This window comes from Piliocolobus tephrosceles, chromosome 13 (genome assembly GCF_002776525.5).
Source record: "Piliocolobus tephrosceles isolate RC106 chromosome 13, ASM277652v3, whole genome shotgun sequence".
Taxonomy (NCBI): domain Eukaryota; kingdom Metazoa; phylum Chordata; class Mammalia; order Primates; family Cercopithecidae; genus Piliocolobus; species Piliocolobus tephrosceles.
Window position 1 is genome coordinate 64,201,034 of NC_045446.1, and position 18,028 is coordinate 64,219,061.

At 44.9% G+C, this 18,028-nt stretch overlaps 1 protein-coding gene across 9 annotated transcripts in view; it reads right to left on the reverse strand.

Moving 5' to 3' along the window:
- The window catches only part of C2CD3 (C2 domain containing 3 centriole elongation regulator), a 158,616-nt gene that overhangs the window by 9,171 nt on the left and 131,417 nt on the right, over positions 1-18,028 (reverse strand). For 8 of the 9 annotated variants that reach the window (XM_023209423.2, XM_023209426.3, XM_023209421.1 and 5 more), the window contains 3 exons: positions 16,689-16,909; positions 12,037-12,964; positions 6,949-7,060 (listed from right to left, as the gene is read on the reverse strand). In XM_023209423.2, coding sequence (XP_023065191.1) covers positions 6,949-7,060; positions 12,037-12,964; positions 16,689-16,909 — 1,261 coding nt within the window. The other variant, XM_023209430.2, reaches the window with a different exon arrangement.

Consider the following 18,028-nt stretch of genomic DNA (forward strand, 5'->3'; position numbering starts at 1 on the left):
GCTCAGATGACAGGCTGCTTCTTGTCCTTTGTTTCTAATTCCTATCTTGTTTCAGTACAGGCCCATCTCTTCCCATCTCTGACCACGTCTCTAGTACACAGTGCTTGTACCTTCTGCTGTCCAAATTCTGTTGATTCTGAGGTTTTTTCTTTTCAAATCCACAGCCTGAAAAGCCTTTCTTCATCTTTGTTGAATTCAACTTAAGCCACCCCACATGGCTCTATCTTTCTTTTCCTATACTCATTCCCTTTGCTTTACTTCAGTGCTAATACAGGCAAATGTCATTTGAGGAAATGAGTGGTTTGGAGGCCAGTGCCTTTCCAAGAACTGCGAGCTCCCTGAAGGCAGGATCCCTCAGCATGAGGGTCCTAGCTCTTTCAGCATGACAGGCAGTTGGTAGGAGTTGGAGGAACTTAGATATAAGGCTGGCTCCCCTGGGAACTGTGAGTTCCCCGAGGGATGCTCCTGTCTTCTGCACCTAGCTCAGGGCTATGGCTTTGCACATTTATTAAAAGATGCAAATTTCAAGTTTGAGGTCAAAACTATCTTCCTACTTTCTGGCCTGCCTGTCCTCAGGCCCAGCTCTACTTCTCCTATTCATTTATGGGAAGTTATTGGAAGGTTCTGAGCAGAGAAGTCACATGATTGAGTTGATGACTGATTAAACATCTTAAAAAGTTAACAGGATGCTGTATGGGGAATCGGTTGCGAGGAGCAAGGGAAGAAGCAGAAAGGCAAGTTAGGAGGCTACCGCAATAATCCAGGTCAGAAATAATGATGGCTGAGACCAGGGTGGTGAGAAGCACATTTTTGTATATTTTAAGGATACAGCTGCCAGAATTTCCTGTTTAATCGAAAACTGGCATCAGGGAGGATTCCAAGAGTTTTGGCCTGAACAACTAAACTAGAGTCCCAGCTACTCAGGAGGCTGAGGCAGGAGATCATTTGAGCCCAGGAGTTTGAGGTTGCAGTGAGTTGAGATCATGCCACTGCACTACAGTCTGGGCAACAGGGCGAGACCTTGTCTCAAAAAACAAACAAACAAATAAGCAAAAAACAACCCCCACCCCAGAGTTCAGTTGTGCCCTTTAATCAAAATTGAGAAGACGGAGGGGGAAATGGATTTGGGAATAAAATCTGGAGCTCAGTTTTGGACGTGTTAAATTTGAGACATCTATTAGATATTCAAGTGGCGATGCTGGGTAGGCAGTTGTCGAGTTACAGTTGTAGAGTTAGGTCTGGGCCAAGCTAACCATCGGGAGTCTTCAGCATACAGAAGAAGTAGGGGAAATGAGGGAGACCCAGCAAAGAAGGCACAGCAGGAGCAGCCAGTGAGGGAGGAGAACCAAGAAGAAGTGATGCCTGAGAAATAAGTGAAGAAAGTGTTCAAAGGAGAGAGATCAACTGTGTCACATGCTGCTGAGAGGTCAAATAAATTCAGCACTGAGGTTTGATAACTGACTTAGGAACATGGAAGTTTTTTTGGGGTTTTGACAGGCTTAAACAGTGTTTCCCCTGCCAGTGGTAAAGTGGGGTAAAAGTCTGATTAGAGTGTGAGATTACACTGGCTACAGTGTAGAGAATGAACAGTGGTGGAAAAGTGCAAGTATAAGTGACACTGGTTAGAAACAGTCGGGGGTGCTGGGCTGGTGGCTCACTCCTGTAATCACAGCACTTTGGGAGGCCGAAGCGGGCAGATCACTTAAGGTCAGGAGTTCGAGCCAGCCTGGCCAACATGGTGAAACCCCGTCTCTACTAAAAATACAAAAATTAGCCGGGTGTGATGGCGTGTGCCTGTAATCCCAGCTACTGGGGAGGCTGAGGCAGGAGAATTGCCTGAACTCGGGAGGCAGAGGTTGCAGTGAGCCGAGATCATGCCACTGCACTCCCGTCTTGGAAAAAAAAAAAAAAGAAACAGTGGGGAGATGATTGGGCTAGACAAGGGCAGGGTGAGAAGTAAGTGATTCAAAAGATGCTTAGGTGGCAGAATTAACAGACCTTGGTGATGTGGGTCTTGGCTATGGGTCATGGGGGATAAAGGAGCAGGGGTGAGAGATAATTGTGCTTCTGGCAGGAGTAACTACATGGATGGTGGCTGAATTTCCTGAGATATGGATGCAGGTGGCAGAGGAAGTATGCAAAGGAAGATGACAAGCTCAAGTTTTGGACAGAGTGAATTGTCTGTGACACATCAGACAAGATGTCTAGGATGCAGTTGAGTCTGTACGTGTCTGCGGCATGGGAGAGAAGACTAGACTGAAGATAAGGATTTGCATCATTCAAAGTCATATTTGAAGTCATCAGTGATTGAGATATTCCCAAGAGAGAAAATCTACAGAGCAAAAGACATAGTCTGAGGAAGACAACATGTAAAGCAAATTACTGCCGTTCTCATCATCAACCTCTCTCCTCCCCTGTACGGAAGTTGATAAAACTAGCTTGTCCATCAGCAGCTAAGCAAGCAGAATCATACATAACTTTTAACAAAATTAGGAAGCTGCCCCCAGTAAAGAGTTACTTCATCAATTTGGAACTGCAAATGGCTCACTGTGCCACAGTCCTGCTAAACCAGCCATCGTTCTCACCCCTTTTCTTTTTGCAGAGGCAACAGCCAGAAGATGAGGCAGCATGGGGTAGGAATTACAGGCTGGCCCCAATACTCTACCTGTGTGGCACTCGGTATTCTACAGTACAACCACCCTGTGAGGCCTGATAACCCCATTTGACAGATGAGGAAGCAGATTCAGAAAAGTCCAAAGATCTGACCAATGTCACACAGGGTCCTGTATCCACTCTACTGTGGGAGGAGGGAGGGGACATCTGTTTCTCAGATGCTTCCAGTGGAGACTGGGAGGTTCCTTGGCTCAGGTATATCATTTCAATGTGGAGTGAAAGATCAGGTCTTGCCTTTGATCATGGGGGGAAACCAGAGCAATCAATCCAGCAATGACGAGCCCTCTCCTGTTTCAGGGATGGGCTGTTAGCCCTGACCCGGAAGCAGGTCAGCTTTAGTATAGCAGTCCCAGGACAGTGGTTGAGAAGAGCCCTGCAGCCTCTCAAAGTGCTCCTCTTCAGTTGTGAGGGCCAAGGCTGGCCTTAGGAGGAGGCAGAAGAGATGGAATTCTCAAATGATGATATAGGACAGGGCTCCTGCCCTTGTGTCCCTCCCTCTCACTTATAGCTGCTGACTGCGCCTGAAGCAGCACGGAGAAAACAGGAGCTTCCATCAACTTGAAACCCTACCACCAGTCTCTAATCCTGTCTGCTTTAGCACCCGTCTTCTCTGCCTTCCTTCATGACACTAGGTGTGTTTTCTTTTTCCTCTCAAAAGGCCAATACCTCCACATGTGCTCTAAATCTCATGCCCTTTCTTTTCCCCCTCTCCTTTTTCTCTCCTGCCTCTGTATTTTCCCTTCTCCCTTTCTCTATGGGATTGCTGCATTAGCACATAGAAAGCTGCAGCCTTCCCATATTGAAAAACAAAAACAACCTCCCTCGGTCTCGTGTGCCACTCCAGCCACTGCCCTATTTCTCTGCTCCATATTCACAGCCTAATTTGTGGAAGGAATTGGAGTCTCCATCTTGTTATCATTCAATCACTGTATAATTTTAATGACATATGATTATGTGATTTCTTTGTATAACATACCAATGAATCTATGTAACAACAGCAAATCACGAAGCACAAGAAAATGAACATCTGTAAACCCATAACCCAATCTAAGAACCGAAACATCACTAATACTATTGAATAGATCTTTATGTTCCTCCTCCTCTCCTATCCCATTCCCCTGCTTCTCTCCCATCCCCTGCCTCCACAACTATGAACACTGTAATCAAACTGCTGAAAACTAGAGATAAAGAGAAAATCTTAAAAACAAGAAATGAATAAAGGCCATGTTACATTCAGTGCAAGAACAATCAGAACAATATTTCTTATAAGAAACAATGGAGGACAGAAGACAGTAGAAAGGTATCTCTAAAATGCTAAAACAACAAAAATTCAAGTTAGAATTCTATATCCAGTAGAAAAAAAACTTTCAAAAATGAAGGCAAAATAAAGATATTTTCAGACAATTGAAGCTGGATAATCAGTTACCAGTAAGTCCACACTACGTGAAATTCCAAAGGAAGTTTCTTAGGCTGAAGGGAAATGGTCCCAGCCAGAAATGAGGATGTGAAGAAGAAATGCAGAACAGCAGCAATAATATAAGTATGTGGTAAACAGAAAAGACTATTTTTGTCTCAAGTTCTTCAAAGTGAGGCCTTTTTAATAAAGGTCACAAGATGATGGTGCTCCTGCTCAAATAATATTTCAAAATTAAATCTAAAACAAGTATAAGGAAATCAGTTGATGTTGCGATTTATCCCAAGGTAACAATTCAATCTTTTTTAAAAGTGTAATTCTTTTTTTCTTTTTCTTTTTTTTTTTGAGACGGAGTCTCGCTCTGTCGCCTGGGCTGGAGTGCAGTGGCGAGATCTCAGCTCACTGCAAGATCCGCCTCCCGGGTTTACGCCATTCTCCTGCCTCAGCCTCCCCAGCAGCTGGGACTACAGGCGCCTGCCACCTTGCCCGGCTAGTTTTTTGTATTTTTTTGGTAGAGACGGGGTTTCACCGTGTTAGCCAGGATGGTCTCGATCTCCTGACCTCGTGATCCGCCCATCTCGGCCTCCCATAGTGCTGGGATTACAGGCTTGAGCCACCGTGCCCGGCCAAAAAATGTAATTCTTAAAAATGTTTTTCTCTTAAATTTTGGTGTCTCTACTTGCTAGTGTCCTAAATACATACGTGATCTTATTTCTTAAGTCATCCAGCGCTGGCTGGCAGCCAGCCAGGAGCGTAAGATTCTGAGAAAATGTGCTGAAATAACCCAGCAAGTAGTGAGAGGCCCCTCACTAGCCAGGATGACTAACCTCCCCAAGTTTACTGGATTCTGGGTTCCAGTGGTAAAACTGCGACAGTTCTGGGCAAACCATGATGACTGGTCATCCGAACCAGGACCCAGAATGAGGTCCTAAGGACAGAAGGGACTCTCAGAGCAGCAAACAATGGAATGTTGTTAAGGGCAACAAAGAAAAAAGGCTGAAAAGTATTATCTTCTCAAAAGTAGACTTGCTCTTTAATTGAAGTGGAAATTCTTATTTCTCTCTCTCCCATACTTTGTATCTAGTATTTAATAGGCCAAAGACATACATCAAGATACTTCTGGACTGACCCCATTTTTCACTAATGTGGCCTCTGGGAAAGCATATAAAATGTATACATGTTAACTGCTAAATAAAATCTAACTGGCTAGAAAAATGTACCAGAAGTCAAATGTCATGATTTTCAGGTGGTGTAAGAGAAGAGCACAGAGTTGTGAGTCAGAAGTTTAGATTCAGGCCGGGCGCGGTGGCTCACGCCTGTAATCGCAGCACTTTGGGAGGCCGAGGCAGGGGGATCACGAGGTCAAGGGATTGAGACCATCCTGGCCAACATGGTGAAACCCTGTCTCTACTAAAAATACAAAAAGTAGCTGGGTGTGGTGGCGCGTGCCTGTAGTCCCAGCTACTCGGGAGGCTGAGGCAGGAGAGTCACTTGAACCCAGCAGGCAGAGGTTGCAGTGAGCTGAGATTGCACCACTGCATTCCAGCCTGGCGACAGAGCGAGAGTCTCAAAAAAAAAAAAAAAAAAAAAAAAAAAAATTTAGATTCACTTACTGGTTGGGTAACCCTGGGTAAGTGACTCAGCTTTTATGCATCTCAGTTTCTTTATATATACACAGAAATAGTCATAGCTTATGGGTCAGTATGTGAAGCTCTGAGCCTCAGTTTCCTCATTTTATTTTTTATACAGTCTCACTGTGTCACCCAGGCTGGAGTGCAGTGGTGCCATCATGGCTCACTGCAACCTCCACCTCCTGGGCTCAAGTGATATTTGTGACTCAGCCTCCCAAGCAGCTGGGATTATAGGCATGTGCCACCACGCCTATCTAATTTTTGTAATTTTTAGTAGAGATGGGGTTTTGCCTTGTTGACCAGGCTGGTCTTGAATTTCCTAGCTCAAGCGATCCTGCCACTTCATCCTCCCTAACTGCTGGGATTACAGGCATGAGCCACCATGCCTGGCCTAGTTTCCTCATTTTAAATAGGGATAATGATAGTATATTCCTCATCAGGTTGCTGAATTTAATTAGTTAATACAAAGTACTTGGAACAGTGCCTGGTACATGCTAAGCACCACCATAACTACTATCTTTAACACAGCCTCCTCAGAGAGACACTGGTACCCATCTCATGTCTATAAATATTTTAGTTTTTGCCTACTATTTGTACTCCATGAAGACAGGGAATTTGTCTGTCTTATTTACTATTATATGCTCAGTACCCAGCATGACACTTGATATAGAGGAGGTACTCAAAAGTAGTTATTATTATTGTTTATTTTCTTGCCACTTGCAAGAAAGGTCAGGTGCTGTGCCAAGGCAAAAAAGAGATGTGGGATTTGTACCAGAGTTCCAACCACCTAACTCAGCTGAATGAATAGTTATGAGGTGTTTTGTAAATGGCAAATAGTTGTATGACTGATATTCTGCTCATTTAGATCTTACTGTTGCACTCCTGTAAGGTTACGTCTCTGCTCCTATCTACTTGCTTGGTGGGGACTCCCACAGCACTCAATACACATTTCTTAGCTGCCTCTTGCTTTCGTGCTTCTGCACTGCTTTTTTCTTGCGCGTGTCAGTGTTGGCTGACAATGCCCTGCTTTTACACATTTGCTCTTCCTCACTTTTCCTGAGCTCCCTGCCTACTGCTGGGCCCGCAGAATATGCTCAGTACAAGCTTGAGGAGTGACCCCTGCTGCAGCCTTTCCAGGAAGATGGCCTGGGACAGCTCTGCCTTCTGTGCACTGTTCTGTGGAAGAGATGATGACTCTATAGGAGAAAGGTCAGTTGGCCATTCTCTTACCTGATCTGTTGTGGCTGCTGGTGGCAAAGTTGCTGAGAGTGACAGCATCCGCAGGGAAGCCTCCAACTGCTGGGGAGGCAAAAAGAAGTTGGGCACCACAGTGGGCTCTGGGCTACGATGGCAGTTAAGGGACAAAAATACCTAGAAGTCCACCCCCCTTGCAGTGGAGGCCAGTATCTCCACTGACCATTCACTCTGCCCCCACTCATGTTTTTCCCTCAATTAATCTTGTCCATAAATTCTTTGCTCAGCTAGCTCCCTCTGACTGGAAGGCTTGCCCACTCCTAACACATACAAGTTCTTTATGGATTGGTTCAAACCTGCCTCCTCTAGGAAGCCTTCTCTTAATCTTAGCCCACAGGATCCCTCCTTCCTCACATCCTAGAGCAGTTTGCAACACAGGAGAATGCTTAATTTTTCAGTCTGATATGATTATTTTCTTCAATCTTCCCGAAATTTCTCAATGGCAGAGACAGTTTCCTTCTGTTACCTCTACTTCCTGAAAGCCCCTCAGGAGGTTGGCAGGTAGTAGGCATCGAATGATTCTTGCCTAAGGGTCTGCTGGTTAGAAAAAGACCTATTAGAAGTCAGTCAGACAATGTGGGGATGGGCATGTGGCTCCAGGAGACAGTGCCTTAGGCTGCATTTAGGTGCCCTGCACTGAAGGAGGGCCTGTTTGCCTGTGTTCTCTGCTCACATCCAGAAACGTGAGCTCTGCATCAGGGGCTGTCCATGACAGGACATGTCCTCACGTCAGGGACCAGTACAGCTGGTCCCATCTGGATGCGAGCCCTAGAAGGCAGGTACTGTATCGTATCTTGCACTTCTCCACCGTATCTTCTTGAGGTACTCGGTGCTGTGTTGAGCATATGGTGTTCCACATATTCTCATTATTTTTTGAATCAAATAACTGATTCAGTTTAGTTGAACTCTGAAGGGGGTAAAGAGGGAACTATTTTGATGTTCCAATTTTTTGTTTCTTTTTAATAAGCTAAGTGTGGTTCTCACTCCAATTTGCTTACCACCTTTTCTATTTTGTCATCGTTCTTCTACACTAGACTCTACACTCCAAGAAGGCAGAGATGATCTTTTTCATAACCATATTCCTGTCACCTAGCATAGCACCTGGGAGACAGTAAGTACTCAATAAATACCTTGTGAATGAATGAAATGCATTGATTTCTTGCTTTGGTTCAAGTGCCTGATTTTTCCGTAGAGAGGTGGGGAGGAGTGGAGATCCCAAAGGGAAAGACCTTTTGACCCCAGGCCTTCTGCAGAGGCCCAGGTGAGGTAGGGTCTATTTGCTGTTGCTGAAACTGCTGGGGCCTGCCAGCCAGCCAGCTGATGCTGTGGGGAAGAAGGAACTTTGCTGTGAGGTGGCAGGGCTGGCTCTGAAGCATGGAAGTCTCCTTCCTAGCCCACTGCCTCATGTGTGCTTTAGGGTCCTGCTCCAACGGCCACTTTCTCCCACCAACTTTTATTTTATTATACGTTTTTTTGAAACAGGGTCTCACTTCCATCATTCAGGCTGGAGTGCAGTGGTGTGATCATGGCTCACTGCAGCCTTGACCTTCTGGGCTCAGGTAATTCCTCCACTTCAGCCTCCAGAGTAGCTGGGATTATAGGTGCATGCTACTACACCTGGCTGATTTCTGTATTTTTAGTAGAGATGGAATTTCACCATGTTACCCAGGCTGGTCTTGAACTCCTGACCTCAAGTGATCCTCCCACCTTGGCCTCCCAAAGTGCTGGGATTACAGGCATGAGCCACTATGTCTGGCCTCATGAACTTTTAAGTTCCTGTTCCTCAGTCATAAAAATGTTCAAGTTTCCCATTTAGGGAAAAAAACCCAAACAAACCCCTGACCTTGCATTGTCTTCTAGTTACCACCCAGTTCTCTGTCACTTACTAGATGGGTAACTTCAGGAAAGTTCATTTTTTGTGCCTCAATTTCTCCATTTTTAAATGTATTAGTACTTATTGTTTTGAGGGTTAAATAAATTTATAAATGTCAAGTGTTTAGAATGGTGCCTAGCATGGTGAGCACTCGACAAATGTCAGCTATTCTTATCTCCTCAGTTTATGCAAAAAAGTTGCCTGTTCTCACTGTCCTCACCATTTAGCTCCTTTGACTAATGAAGTTTGGCTTCCATTCTCACCAATGCAAGGTCCTCCTCAACACTAAAACCAGTGACATGTCAGCCACATTCTCCTGGACCTACGTGCAGCATCAGTGCTGACCACCACGTCCTGAAACTCTGCAGCATCGGCTCCCATGGCACCTCTCTCTGCTGCTTCTCCCACCTCCCGACCAGCTCTCCTCACCTCCTTTGTGGGCATGCCCTGTCCTGCTTCTCCTTTGCATACTGAAGATGCTCAGAGTCTGCCTCTGTGTGTTTGGCTCCCCGTTCCCAGGCTCTTCTTGCTGCCCTCATCGATTCTCAGAGATGCCTACCTTTATGGCTGAGCTCAGCCCTCAACTCCAGGCCTGCATCTCCTCCTGGATGTCCTATAGGCACATGCTACAAATGGCAACCTGCATCATCTCCCAAACCCGTCTATGTGCTGTTTCCTATCCAGTAAATGGTATCACCTGCCTGGTAACTTGTGACAGAAACCTCTAATTACTATTTCCTTTGTCTCATCCCCTGCCCCTCTATCTAATCCTCTCAGATCTGTTCCCCTCCTTTTCATCATAAAGCAGTCTATACTTCAGGTGAGACTTTCTTCATCTCTTTTATTATTGCAAGTGTCCTACCTAGCCTCCTCGCTTCTAGTCTTCCCTTTCTTAACCTGCCCTCTACAAGGCATTGGGTGACTTCTTTTCTCATATGTACATCTAACCATACCACACTCTTGCTTAACAGTGGACACTATCCATGTACCAGGTATTGTACTAGGCAGTTTACATGATTATTTTCATTTTCACAACAACCCAGTAAGTACTACTATCACCTCCATTTTCCAGATGAGGAAAGTGAAGTTTCTTTGCTTTAGAATACAGTCCAAGTACCGCAACCAGGCATAGAAGTCCTTTAAGATCCAGGCCCTGCCTCACCTTGCATCATCCCCTCATCCCTGGACTCTAGCCACAGTAAACTACTGCCCACAGGCAGCCTCCTTCACCCAGTGAGGCCTCTGCACATACAGTTTGTCCTGACTAGAACTTTTCCTTGTCTCTATTGCACAATGCCTATTCATCTTTAAGGCCTGGCTCTCCTGTCTCTCTTACTGGGATGGCTCCAAGTAGAGTTAGGGCAGCTCCCTCCTCCTGCTCCCTTGCGTTCTGTCCACGTCTCATCACAGTACTTGGCACAATAAACTGTCAGTATCTATCTATTGGACCGTCTCCTATCTCACAATGGGAACTTCTCGAGGTAAGGTCTCATTCAAATCTGTCCTTGGCACCCAGCACAAGGCCTGGCACGATTTATTTTTGAAAGAATAGTCAGGAAGGCCTAAGTTAAAGCAGCGCTTAGGGTCTGGACACATATGGCAGCTCCTCCATCAGCCATATTCTGAGCACAATTAATACTGACTGCAAAGGCAGCAACATCAGGGGCCAGGATCCAGGATAGGCAAGGTCAGGGAGAACTGCACACAAGGAGGTCTATTTTCAATGCTCAGCCTCCAGCCATTGCATGCTTTAATCCTTTCCTGAGCCCACTCTCCCACCCCTAGGTTTTTCTCTGATATGCATCAAGAATCATACTGCGTGGTGTGTACAAATGTTTCCGCTCATCTGGTTTTCTCAACAATGTTGTGAAACTGTGATAGTTCAATCCAATCTACACTGACAAATCCCTTCTCTGGATAGTGCTAGGTCCTGAGGATGCAGAAAAAGACAAGGTCCCTGACTTGGGGAGCTTATAGTTTGGTGGGTAAGGGATTTCCGCCTCCATTTTATAGGTGAAGAAACGGGCTCATAAAGATTAAACTATATGTCTATAATCACAAAAATCATTTTGTGGGCCTAGAAGGGTCAAAGTCAGGCTCCCTGACTTCTAGCGGAGGAAGATTTCTAGTCTAGTAAAGCAGCCTGCTTTACCTGCCGGCCATACAACATTCCCTGCTTGCTGGGACAGCAGGTGAGCTGATCTAATCAGTTGGTTAGGCCACAGGTGTGGAGGCTGTAGATGGTCCTAAGTGGTTTCCTTTCCCCATAACATGCCAGTCTGTGTTTAAAAGGAGGGAGTAGGGAATGTCAGGTGCCCCCTGTTCCCATCAACAGTACCTTACTGGGGCCTTGGGAAAGTCCATCTTCATAGTGCCTGTTTAGCTCCATCACTTGGTTTTTTAAAAAAAATTTAATCTGGCAAGGCATGGTGGCTCAAATGCTCTAATTGCAGCATTTTGGGAGGCTGAGGCAGGAGGATTGCTTGAGGCCAGGAGTTTGAGACCAGCCTGGGTAACACAGCAAGACCCCCCCAACTCTTAAAAAAAAATTAGCGGGGTGTGATGGTGCATACCTAGTAGTTCTAGCTACTTGCAAGGCTGAGGTGGGAGGATCACCTGAGCACAGGAATCTGAGGCTGCAGTGAGGTATGATAATCCCACTGCTCTCCAGCTTGGGTGACAGAACAAACCCTGTCTCTTAAAAAAGAAAAAGTAGGCAGGTCACGATAACTGAGCATCAGTTTCCTTATATATGCAAAATAGAGATGACACCTACCTAAAAGACTTATGATGACCGAATGAAAAATGTACGTAAAGTGCTCCATGGCAGTGATCTACTTCCCTCTTTCTCTAGCCCCTCTGCTTCTCTTTCAATTGAGATAAATAGTCTCATTCCTTAGATGCCGAGCCTTGCCTTCAGGTGGTAAAATACCCAACAGATGAATTGGATAAATCAGGGTAGGCTAGGCTAATGTGCTACCAATGCCTAAACCCAGTTCAAGGCATTATGTTTCTGAGGGCCGGTGTTAATGGTAAAACTGTAGCACCTGTCATGCAGGTGGGGTCTTCTGAAGGAATGGCCTTCCCATGCCCCCCAGTGCATTCCATGAGGGTGGCCACTTGCTCACACTCACACTAGGCCGGCCTTAGCACCAGCATCCAAACCACTTGTGGGAAATGCCAAAGGATACAGTAGGAGGCTATGCTTTGTGGATGTCTCTGATCCAGTTGTCACTTGCCTCTGCCTGATGTCAGAGGCGTCGATGGGTGGTCCCTTATGTTTTTCCCTTCTGCTCTGGAAGGCTAGGCTTAGCGGCAACTTCTTGAAGCTATCAGCAGAGTCACTGAGCTCACTGGTGGCAGCTTCATTCTCGGCAGGGGCCTCTGACTTAGGCTCCTTGTTCTGATCTGCCTGTGGTGAACTCCATCCAACAAATGTGCTGCTCTGTTGGGCTCCTGAGAGTGTCGGGCATGGGATGGGCTGAGGGTTGGCTGAGGCAGACTCGCCACTAACCTTGGCCTTAGAGGCCTCACCCTCACAAGCAATAAGACTTTGGCTAGGAGAACCCTCCCTAGGCAGGTGGGAGTTGACAGCCCTTTCTGGGCTGGAAAGAAAGCTACTTTTGACTGTAAGCTCTTCTCTGTAGAAAGGCCCTGGAGAAGGACAAGAAGGGCCTTCCCTCTGTACCTCGTCAGGCTGAGGGCTGATGACGTCACTTGTGTCTGATATGAAACTAGACCAAGGGCTAGTTTTGTCTGTCACCGTGGTGATCTCATTTAAGGTCCTGGGCTCAATGATGTCTTCTTCATAGTCTTCATCACTGTAGTCTGGGCCTGCCTCAGTGTCCTCACTGCTCTGCATCCTTGCAATGGGTACTGTATGCCTCAGGGACTCATGGAGCATTCTTCCTCCATTTGAAGTCTCTTCGAGAGGAGGGGGTGGTGGGGAATCTGTGCCCTTATCTGGAGCTCTTGCCAATGGCTCATCTGGCGTTGTGCATCGTTCTTGCAGTGCCTCTGTGTCCTGAGCATCTGGGAGGGTGGTGGCCTTGTTGTTTCTACTCCTGGCTCGGTGAGAACTCAAAGCTGCTCGGGAATCCCTGGTGATAGTCTGCAGATCTGAACAGCAACACATATCACTCTCATTACAAGGTAGGGCCATAGACCCCTCAAATTTCCCACACTAGCCTCTAGCTTCAGAAGCACACTAGCAATCAGACTTTGAACAAGCCATAAAGAAAATTAGTCCACCCAAGATTCAGTGAGACTATATTCAAGGCAGTACAATTTTTAGTACTTTATTCTAATATCAGAGGACCAGAATCTAATCTATAGTTGTGGATACGTCTGTGGAAATGCTTTCAGAGACTATCTGCTCATGCTCAGGAATCCTTAGGAGCTGGGAGTTCTGGTGGGCATGTTCACGCTTCCAGTTACTTCAGTAACCTATATTAAAAATCAAAATGAGAATCCACTTATTTACCTATTTGATGACAGTTATTAAAACTACCGATTTTACTTGGAAAATAAAAGCAAGGAAATATCTATCACCCACACGAAAAGGCAGGGAAGATTTACAGAGAAAATAGAAGCAGCAGGGTATGTTGGAAAGAGCATAGGCTTTGGAGCCAGTCAATCTTGGGTTCGAATCTCTGTTGTCACTTGTTAACTTGGTGATCACAAGCAAACTATCCTCTCTGAGTCTGCTGATCTGTACAGTATAATCAACACCATCTACTTCATAAGGTTACAGGAGAGAATACACGAAAGAAATGGGCATACACTGTGTGGTGAATATACAATCACTTAATAAATAGAAGCTACTAGTCATCTCAAATTATTTTTGGGATGAAATAGTGAATAAATTAATAAACAGACCTAGTAAATGATACATGTTTGCAAGATAATTTGAGAGGAGAAAATTAGGAACTGAAGGCAAATTTGATTCCTGGGGAATAGGGGTCACATCTCCCTCACAGCACCTAACAGAGGGCTCATTCTACAGGAGGTGCTGGCTGTTTAATATTATACATTGATGATTTTCAGGCCTCAAAGGAATGGGTAGATATATGAAAATGGAACATTACTACCTGTAAATAGGAATAGGCACTGGGAAGCATGTTTAGTTGATCTTAATCCTTTGGCCTGAGCATGCTTTCTGTCTCAGAGCAGTCTTCTTGCTTTTTATAAACCTGCCTAGCCTTCAAGGCTTCAAGGCATGTTCTATTGGATGTCCTCCAGGAAGCCTTTGCAGATTCATAAGTTCAATAAGATTGCTACATGGCTTTGTTCTATAAGGAAGCACTTAAGAATATGATGCTGTGTAATCATATGTTTACCCCCTTAGACTGTGAGCTTCCTTATAAGCCTTCACTTGCACAGGATTTTATGTTATGCTTTTAAACATACTATCTTGTTTAATTTTCAGCTAATCATATGAGATCAGTAATTATAAATAAGCAACTTGAGTTTCAGAGAATTTAAGTGACTTGTCCAGAGCAGGGAGTAGTATGTAGTTACTCAGAATTTGGGACTCCAAGTCTTATCAGGAAGCTTCTTAGGGCATGAACCATATGTCTGAATCATGTTGTATCTCTAGGGCCCAGCCTAGCATATAGCTCTGGCTTAAAAAAAACCCACTTGGTAACTCTCTCTCAAGTTTCACTCATATCCATTTGTCTGATGGCTTTGTAAAGAAAGCGTACTGAGGCATAATGGAGGCAGGGGCAGGCTTTTGCTATGTTTTTTTTTTCCCTTTCTTTTTTTTTTTTTGAATGGTTTCCCCGATCTAATCATCTTTCTCTTTTTAAATTCATTCTCCTTGTGAAAACCAGTTCTCATTCAGTCGTCTGCTTGCTGAGAACTTCCCATGTCTTCCAGGATAAATATTAGGCCCCACAGCTTCAATTCTTCTTCTTCCTTTTTTTTTTTTTTTTTTTGAGTCACAGTATCATTCTGTTGCTCAGGCCAGGGTGTAGTGGAGCAATCTCGGCTCACTGCAACCTCCATCCCCTGGGTTCAAGTGATTCTCATGTCTCAGACTCCCAAGTAGCTGGGATTATAGATGCGCACCACCATGCCCAGCTAATTTTTGTATTTTTAGTAGAGACGGGGTTTTGCCATGTTGGCCAGGCTGGTTTCGAACTCCTGACCTCAAGTGATCCATCCACTTCGGCCTCCCAAAGTGCTGGAATTACAGGTGTGAGCCACCGTGCCTGGCCACAATTTCCCTCTCTCTCCTCTTTTAATATGCCCCTTTATAAAGATTCCCCTATTTGTTTCCACCTCTACTCCAAACAAGCCTTCATCTGTTTTGCTGTCATACTTTCTTTGTGAGAGGATTTTTCTTTGGTTGACTATAGAATATAAGCTTGATGAAGGGAGATAATGCCTGTCACATCCACCACTCTATCCTCCTGGGACAAATAATAGAATAGTGCCTGGCACAGATGGTGCTCAATAAACACTTGACTGAAAATATCCAAGCAAGTGGAAGTCAAACACAGAGCATTTATCTGAGGCCATGGATACGAACAGGTTAGGCATCTGGAAGAAGAGGACAGAAAGAAGGTTTGTATTTAGTGTCAATCATGGTGTTTTTCTCTCCCTTTAGACAAAGAAAATTGAAATTCTTCATCCCTGTGGAGAATCTATGCATTTTGCTCGAGCAAAAACAAGTGAGGTCTAAGGATGCTGACCTAGTTGATTTCCCAGTGAAGTCTGCCTGATAAAGATTTCTAGGTCATGACCCTGGATCCTGATTCAGAAGGATGGAGTAGGACCCAGGAATCTCTATTTCACAGTAAGTGCCCCGGGTGATTCTTGTGCTCAGGTAGGTTGGCCAATACTTGCTCTAGAGCAGTCTCAGTCTTGTCTACATACTAGAACTACCTGGAGAGTTAGAAACAATACTGATGCCTAGGTTCCACCTCAGAGATTCTGTTGACCTACAGTACAGCCTGGGCATGGGGTTTTTTAAAAGTCCCTCAGTAATTCCAGTACACAGCTAAAGTGAGAACCACTGCTCCAAAGGGGTTTTTCAAAGGGTGGACTATGAACCCCTAATATCCAGAATCATCTAGGGTGCTTGTAAAAAGTGCAGACTTCTGGGCTCTGATAATTAGAATTTTAAACATGCTTGTTGTTTATTATTTTCTCAGAGAGTGGCACAAGTTCAAGAACTGCTATTGAGGAACCACTCATCTAATCTACCCCACTCTTTTCCTGGCTGGGGAACCTGAAGTCCAAGAAGGGAAAGGACATGTTCAGAGTCAGACTCTAAGTCTGTACCAGAAGCCCATCAAGGACCTGGGTCAGTCCAATGCTCTTTCCATTGCCCCATGTTGCTGTGCCATATTATTATGTCCCTGCTTTTCAAAAGCAAGATGGTCTTTTTTTTTTTTGAGACGGAGTCTCGCTCTGTCGCCTAGGCTGGAGTGCAGTGGCCGGATCTCAGCTCACTGCAAGCTCCGCCTCCCGGGTTCACGCCATTCTCCTGCCTCAGCCTCCCGAGTAGCTGGGACTATAGGCGCCCGCCACCTCGCCCGGCTAGTTTTTTGTATTTTTTAGTAGAGACGGGGTTTCACTGTGTTAGCCTGGATGGTCTCGATCTCCTGACCTCGTGATCCGCCCGTCTCGGCCTCCCAAAGTGCTGGGATTACAGGCTTGAGCCACCGTGCCCGGCCAAAAGCAAGATGGTTTTAAAAAAAAAAAAAAAGGGAGAGGGAGAAAACAACTGCTCTCTATTGGTCATAGGGGCTTGTCCAAAGGAAAACATTCAAATGCTTTTCGAATTAGCACCTAGTGACCATAACTTCTCAATAAGAAAGGATCTGAATCATACCTGTGATTAAGGAGCTGACTTGCAACACCAGGTTATTGGATTTCTCCAGGATACACTGGCTCCCAGGGTCTAGGCTGCTGGCACCTGGCCCAAGATGGTCCTTACAGCTCTCCTGGTGCTGTGAGATGGCCGTTTGAGTTTGAGGGCTGAGCGGTAGGAAAGGCTTAGTGAGCTTCTGGCTGAAGTATCTCTGGATCTGATCAAGCTCACTCAGATTCTTCCTATAAACAAAAGGGGGAGAAGAAGACAAAAGGGTAATTCATGGAGATTATGAACATCTTTTATGTCCCCTGAACACTACTGCTTGAGCTAAAGCCTTAATACTTCTCACTTGCTCTATTAATGTACTAAGGCCCTCTCTCTCCAATCCACCAACTCATCCTTCACTCCTCTGACAGCAATCCTGCTACTGGGGACAACTTTCTCCCCATTTTGTCTGTCTAATGCAATTCCTCATATGATGTCCAGCAAAAATGCCACTTCCTCAGAAAGGAACTATTCTTGACCATCATTCCAGTCCTTATTTCTCTTTACTTTGACAGAATAAAGCCCTACTCTGTGCTAACACTGTCCTTTGCTACCTCATAACCATTCCTGATCCTTCAGGCAAGCAACTTCTAAAAAGCCTTCCCTGACTCTCTTAATTAGTTTAGGGGCTCCTCTTCTGTGCTCCATAGTTCTTTCCGCACTCTTCCATCACATCACTCATTTATTTCACATCTATTTCCCCTGATGTACGGTGAGCTCTGGGCTGATTCCTTCACGTCTACTGCACCCAGCATAGTGCTTGGCACAAAACAAAAGAATGTTGAAAGGATAAAAAGGACATAAATAAATGATTTTAATAATCTGTTTAAAAGCCTTTAATAGGGCTGCATTCTTACCATTCTCCAATAAGAAACCTTCACTTGCACAGGATTTTATGTTTATGCTTTTAAACATACCATCTTGTTTAATTTTCAGCTAATCATATGAGATCAGTAATTATAAATAAGCAACTTGAGTTTCAGAGAATTTAAGTGACTTGTCCAGAGCAGGGAGTAGTATGTAGCTACTCAGAATTTGGGACTCCAAGTCTTATGCTTTTTCCATATGAGATGGGCTCTGTTCCAGCTGGGTTCGTTCCTTCCTCATACTTCTGCTGATACTGGAACCTGAGTTCAAGTAACTCCCTGCTCTATTTCTATTCTATTCAACTTTAAAGGTTGCAGCTCACATTTCTTTTTTTCAAAGTCCATTATCCCAAATCGTTGGACCACCTGTCCCTTAAACACTCTCACACTCATCATTTCACACATCAAACCTTTTCTTAGATTTTCCCTTAACTGTCTCATTACATG